Here is a 6,843-nt window from a genome sequence, read left to right as displayed (position 1 = left end):
TTATCACAGATCCTTTACCTCCTTTTTTACGTTTTCTCTATCCTGAAACTGTGTTATATTTATTTCTGATCCTGTTTATTTGTTCTTCCACGAATAATTGGGCCCACCAGAAGTCGATGAAACCTTTTTTGCGCATCTGAGTAAGTGGTCAAATTTTCTGTTTCGATTATTTATTATTCTAGCGAACGCTCAGCATGATCAACGCGAAAGAGCGCGAGATTGCTCCTACCGTCCCATCGCGTTCTTTCTGTAAATACGTCACCGAATAAGTGTAAGGGAAAACGCGAGAGCTCGCGACAAGAAAGTGTGCAGGAGGCGAACTGGTTTCGAGAACGATGCTAACAGAGACGGTATACCGAGTTAGTCGACTAATCTATCAGTAGAGTTTAATTGTCTTCTGAGCGCAGGAGTCTAGCGTTACTATAGGATCCTACTAACGATTCGATGTGTAACCGATAAACAAATGGGACGCGCGCGTCGTTCGCCTCGATCGCCTAGGAGTAAACGTTAATCGCTTAAGGAAGAAATACAATTAGCGATAATATCTACTAAACAATACGAGAAATGTAAACGTTAGGTGAAGGAAAGAAGCCAGAAGAGCACGGTATGACAGTTCTTATAAGGAAAGAGTAGCGGAGGTAATAATAAACTAAGATTGCGAGAGTGAGGGGGATCCTCGTTTCAGGAGAAAGTCGTCTAAACTATTTTGTACCAAGGATTAAAAAGAGGCGATATTTCGCGGTGTTTTTAAGAGTTCAGCCGCGACGGTGAATGATTTTTGTCGTGGATCAAACGAACGATTAGGGGTAACTCGTTTCGACGCGCGTTTTTTTTTCCTTTTAAGGGACAGCCCTCGATGTATCGCGGGGATTCGCCGGAAGTCGGTGCAAGAATAAAGGAGAGAAAGACAGAGTGCTTGCGCGTGTGCCCGTGACGCTGTATAAATAAAGTCATATCAATCTGGAATAGTTCATGTTATCTAGGATACACTATTACTACGATCATTATCACAATATGATTAGTAAGAATATTGTAATTGTATAATAAATTGCGTCATAGACACCTTGAATGACTTCATGAATTGCATGCCTCGTTTACATTAACTAATAATAACGTAGTGCTATGAAAATGATTTATTCATTTAAGTTTTATTTAATACCGCGAAAAATTACCGTTTTACAGCAATTATGCAGTTTCTTCGTTCAAAATTATTGTTTATTCATAATCTGAGGGATTAGAATAATTATAAGGTTTCTAAAATATATTATCTACTAATATAAAGCTGCAGAATTGATTATTTATCGCAAAAACAACATTTAAGAACGTTATAGCCAATTAGCAGCAATTCATAAGCCATAAAAACCGCTTATTTATTAATTTATGGACAATTTGATGATGTAGGATCAGTGTAGGGATTATACAAATCACTTTTTAATGATAAAAGTGCATAAAAATTATTTATTTACTGCAAAAATCGCGCTTGAAAATGTTATAGCTAATTAGCTGGAGTTCACAGGCTATAAAAATCAGTTATTTATTAATTTACAAGTAGTTTGATGATGTAGGATGATTGTAGAGACTGTATAAATCATTATGCAATGATCAAAGTGTATAAAAATTGTTTATTTATTGAAAAAACTGTATTTTAAAGAATTTAGCTAAAAATCGTACTCCTAGCGCCATCTAGCGGTGGCGCTTCGGAACTAAAAGTAGGAGTTTCAAATTTAGTTCGGGGCCGCTACCACCAGGATCGCCACTGGTAAGTTTTGTTTTCTCCGATTTTTGAGAGACAATACAAGTGGCGCCTCTACTGGCAGAACACTGGAACTAAAAATGATAAGTTTACTTTAATTTTGAAGCGCCACCGCTAGATGGCGCCACTAGTGCAATTTTAAGACAATTTTTGTTGAATGCTATTTTTCGATAAATAAGCAATTTTTAGGTACTTTTGTTATTAAATAATGACTTTTACAATTCTTACAATTGTCCTACATCATAAAATTGCCCTGAAAGTAATAAATAATCGATTTTTTAATTTCTGTGTCTATTTCTTATCTTAACCTCATAACTCCCTTATCCAAACGTCATTCCAGTTGTCACTGTCATATGTAAAAGTGATTTTATTAAAAAAGAACCGTGTGTAAATAATAAATAATTTACAATGGATGAAACAACAGGCCCCACTGTAGTGTTTCACCCCATTATTTCTTCAATACAAAAAATTGCCCTTTATGAAACCAAATCTGTAAGTCGATTTTTAAGTATAGTCTCTTATAATTAAATTAATTTAGAATTAATTTAGTATGCTATAATATTAATGTAGTCTATACACTAATTATTGCATGCGAATCTGTATTACAGAGGTTTTATTTAATGGGATCAAACAATACATTAACACGTTTTCGAGTACTAAAGATTGACCGGATGGAACCCAAGGAATTAGTTGTTGTGGATGATAAAAGGGAATACACACAGGATGAAATAAAAGATCTTGTAAATATGATAGATATGGGTAATCGTACTCGTGCAGGACAACGGAATAATGTTGGTGGAGTTGCAAGAATTATTTCAGCTTTTGGTATAATTGGTACGTAATAAACCATTTTCTTAAATTTTATGTATATTATAAAGTATTATGCATGTATATATTCTTACTACATAATTCTTACATCTCACTGTTATTAACACTTGCATAGTTATACCTATAATTTGGATTTTATAGATTCCATTTGTTATTAAGATTCAGTTGTGTTGATAGATATCTCAGTTCAAGCTTCTCATTTTTGCATGTTTCATATTGTTAAATGCATGTTTATCATGCCTATTTAAAGGACACAAAATAACTCCCACATTAGTAGTATTTAAACAAAGTTTTTCATGAAATTATTATAAGAGACATAGCTTACACATCTAAATCTGCTTGCTAACAAAGGCAACGTTCAAAAAGACTCTGCACCTGAGAACGGTGTACCAAAAGAGTCTGAGCACCAAGAATCTCAAAAGCCATTGCACAAACCAACTCAAACTAAATTTACCTGGAAAACAATGTGGCAAAGAGACAGTTTTCCCAGACTAGTGCCAGCTTTCGGTGTTCTTGGTAAGGACCCTTGACATTAATATTGGAATGACACAATAAATTATAAAGTGAAACAGTTTAGAACAAGGAATTACATACTTATTTTTTCTCTGAGAATCACATATTTTCAATTTGCACTAAATTAGAATAAAATAGACAAAAAACTCTCCATATCATTGCTGGGTATTACATGAATATATAGAAGAACATTGCAACCTTAGCATGTACAACATTAAATAATGTTTGCATGTTCACTTGCAATCAGGGAATTAAGCATGTTAAATGCACAAACCATTAGCTGTATATGAAAATATGTTTCACATCAGATAGAAAATTCTTAAGCTTTTTATTTCAGTATAATACTATAATTTGATAGAGAAATATATTGCTATAGGTTTCATACGTTTCTTGGAGGGCTACTACATAATTTTAGTTACAAAACGACGTAAAGTGGCTGTTATAGGTCATCATACAATTTATAAAATAGAGCATACATCAATGATTTATATTCCAAATGACACTGTACGTGTTTTTCATCCTGATGAACAAAGATACGTAAAAATGTTTCAAAGTATAGACCTCAGCAGTAATTTCTACTTTAGTTACTCATATGACTTAACACAAACTTTGCAAAGTAATATGACTCCTCCAAAACATATTAAACCAGAAATACCTCATATGGATGAAAAGGTTTTAAATGAAGCAGAAAATAATGATACTGGAGATGCTGGAGATTTTTTTAATATGTGGACATTTAGGAAACATTATCAGAATAATAGGTGTGTTAAAATTAAGCTTTCGTTTCTGGAAATATTATTATTGAACTCTGGGTATCTTTAGCTCTACAGAAAAATATATTGACTACGGTATAAGAAGTAATCCTAATCGTCGATTCATATGGAATTCTCATCTTTTGAAACCAGTTGAAAAGGATTTACACCGTGACTGGATTTTATATGTTATACATGGTTTTATTGGTCAATCAAATGTTAGTATCTTTGGAAGATCTATGTACGTGACTATAATAGCCAGAAGAAGTAATAAATATGCAGGGACTAGATTCTTAAAACGAGGGGCAAACTTTGATGTATGTACTGTTAAATAATCTCTAGTTTTTGTAATGCTGATACTCTATAATTCATATACAATTTTTTAAATAAAGGGTGATGTTGCCAATGAAGTAGAAACTGAGCAAATTGTTCATGATTCTGGGGTAAGTTCTTTAAGTAAGGGACGTTTTAGTTCTTTTGTTCAAATGCGTGGCTCAGTTCCTGGTCATTGGAGCCAAGATGTTAGTAAAATGGTTCCTAAGCCTACTATTACTTGTGATTTGCCAGATCCATATGTAGAAACAGCAGGTAGGAAGATTGAAAATTGCTGAATTTATTTTTCTGTCTGTTATATGCTAAACATTTATTGCCATTAAAAAACAGGAGCTCATTTTAATCAACTTTTAAAAAGATATGGTTCTCCAATTATAATTTTAAATCTTGTTAAAAAACGAGAGAAGAAGAAACATGAAAGTACACTGACTGAAGAATTATGTATGGCTGTTAAATACTTAAATCAATTTTTACCTCTAGAACATCATATTCAATATATCAGCTTTGATATGGCCAGAATGAATAAAAGGTATAATTATAATTAGTGATTATCAAATGAAGAAACAGGGCAATAGTACAATTTATTTTTTAGGAAAAAAGTTAATGTCATGGCCCGTTTAGCAAATATAGCATACAATGCAGTTTTAAAAACGGGTGTTTATCAATCCCAAAGTCCATATTATAGTCAGAGAAACCTATTTTATTCCCAATCTAACAGCACTAAGAAACTGAATAAAATGAATTCAAGCACAGCTATTTCATTGAGTTCTTCTAGTGTTCAAAGTTCTGTAAATTGTGATTACAACATGGAAAATAATTTTGATGAAACAAATGGCATTGAAAGCAAAGTAAGACAGTGTTTCATCAAAAAAGGCACATTACAGACTGGGATCATAAGAACAAATTGCGTGGATTGTCTGGATCGTACAAATACTGCACAATTTGCAATAGGGAAATGTGCACTAGGTTTCCAATTATGTGCTCTAGGAGTTCTGGAATCTCCTAAACTAGAATTTGACTCTGATTGTGTGAGAATGTTGGAAGAATTATATGAAGATCATGGGGATACATTAGCTTTACAGTATGGTGGTTCTCAATTAGTGCATAGAATAAAAACTTATAGGTAAGACCTGATAAACTTACATACATAGTTAATGAAACAAGATTGCATATATTAAAATTATTATTTAGGAAAACTGCACCATGGACTAGTCAGGGCAATGATATTATGCAAACACTTAGCAGATACTATAGTAATACATTCAGTGATCAAGAAAAGCAACATACTATTAATTTATTCTTAGGTAAAAACATGTATCAATAATTGATACAGCGTGAAGGCTTGAGACTGTACTTTTCTATAAAAAATTTTTGTAGGTTTATTTATACCTGAAGAGGGGAAACCACCAATTTGGGAACTCTTAACAGATTATTATCTTCACCATAAACCTGCTTGCCAATATTCTCGTAGGAGGAAACTTTTAACACAGTGGTGGGATACCAATGTATTAAAGTGTCTTCCTTATGCATTAAATGAAGTAACAAAAGCTTGTGCAGAGATAATACAAGTACAAAATGCAATGGAAGAAATGATTGACGTTTACTACGATTATCATCGGTACGTATAAATGTTATCATACAAATGTAAAAATATATTTGCTTTACGTTAAGATTACTCCTTACAGACCCTATGAACTGTCTCTACTTTCTGAAGTCTATGCATATAAAATTAGCCATTCCGTCAGAGATTTTATGCCGCATTTTACAACGAGCTTTAGCCCATTTGCGGTACGTGTTCGGCCTGGTAGAAGAAGAGAAGAAACTGGAAGTAAAAATTTAAATATGAAAAATCCCTCGATGACTGGACAAAGTAGCACTAGTAGCACAACATCCAGTGCAAGGTAGGATCAATTTTTAGTTCGAATTCATAAGACTTAAACTAATAATTTATTATACTTCACAGTTCTAGTGAAGATTCGAGTTCAGATGACGACGAAAGTCATCAGCACATGAATGATTCCCAACTGATTGTTTCCAAAGAAAGTGCAGAATTCACGTCTTTCAAATCGTTGTTTCCTTGTATGAAAGAAGTGTATGGAACTGATCTCGAATATCCAAAAAGGAATGATGTAGTATTATATAAAAAGTAAGAATGACTGATGGATCATTTTTGCGGGTATACTATATTTTAAAATGAATTTTTTTTTACAGATTCGTATTAATTGGGCGTAATGCAACATATCCGTCGGAACATACGAAACTTCGGTCAAAATTAATTCTACAAGCATCATTTTCTGAAACTATAACTACTGTACTAACGTTACCAGAAGTAAAAAAATCTAGCATAAGTATATATGAACAGTATGTTAAAAGAGCTAATGTAAGTATATATTTTATATGTGATCTACTGATAGTTATTTTAAATTTATTCACGTATCATTCAGGTTGGTGGATCTGCACCAAGTCCTAGTGATTTTACATTGTACGAAAGCTACTCAAACCAGAAGCAACAATTACTTGAAAGGTCAATTTAAGTGTATTACACTTAATGAAAATGAGAAAGTTAATGTATATAAAATTTTATAATTTTAATTTATGCTCAATTGTTTAATTATTTTAGTAACATTATGGTATATATTATCTGTATCATATAATAAAGTACAA

The 6,843-nt window shown here is 32.6% G+C and overlaps 1 protein-coding gene across 2 annotated transcripts; it reads left to right on the top strand.

The window, feature by feature from the left end:
• The first annotated feature begins 1,983 nt into the window (after positions 1-1,983).
• On the top strand, positions 1,984-6,841 carry Fig4 (polyphosphoinositide phosphatase FIG4). Of its 2 annotated transcripts, XM_076383328.1 has the most exons (13): positions 1,984-2,245; positions 2,362-2,587; positions 3,471-3,855; positions 3,917-4,163; positions 4,239-4,434; positions 4,510-4,708; positions 4,772-5,302; positions 5,371-5,483; positions 5,557-5,797; positions 5,865-6,080; positions 6,143-6,325; positions 6,391-6,559; positions 6,624-6,841. In XM_076383328.1, exons 1-13 carry the CDS (start codon positions 2,162-2,164, stop codon positions 6,711-6,713), a joined length of 2,880 nt encoding a protein of 959 aa, XP_076239443.1. In that variant the 5' UTR covers positions 1,984-2,161; the 3' UTR covers positions 6,714-6,841. The 2 variants fall into 2 exon arrangements, 1 of the variants encoding a protein (XP_076239443.1); XR_013002428.1 differs by lacking the exons at positions 6,391-6,559; positions 6,624-6,841 and having other exon boundaries at positions 5,851-6,080; positions 6,143-6,281.
• Positions 6,842-6,843: the final 2 nt, after the last annotated feature.

This window comes from Calliopsis andreniformis, chromosome 8 (genome assembly GCF_051401765.1).
Source record: "Calliopsis andreniformis isolate RMS-2024a chromosome 8, iyCalAndr_principal, whole genome shotgun sequence".
Taxonomy (NCBI): Eukaryota; Metazoa; Arthropoda; class Insecta; order Hymenoptera; family Andrenidae; genus Calliopsis; species Calliopsis andreniformis.
Note: the sequence above shows the minus strand (reverse complement) of the source record. Positions and strands in the feature narration are given on the sequence as shown.

What these genes read in the sequence shown, in the direction of transcription:
- Fig4 (XM_076383328.1), top strand. Translation starts at nt 2,162, where the DNA reads ATGGATGAAACAACAGGCCCCACTGTAGTGTTTCACCCCATTATTTCT. An exon ending in CCCTTTATGAAACCAAATCT is followed by an intron (nt 2,246 to 2,361) that starts GTAAGTCGATTT and finishes TCTGTATTACAG; the next exon opens with AGGTTTTATTTAATGGGATC. An exon ending in TCCATATGTAGAAACAGCAG is followed by an intron (nt 4,435 to 4,509) that starts GTAGGAAGATTG and finishes ATTAAAAAACAG; the next exon opens with GAGCTCATTTTAATCAACTT.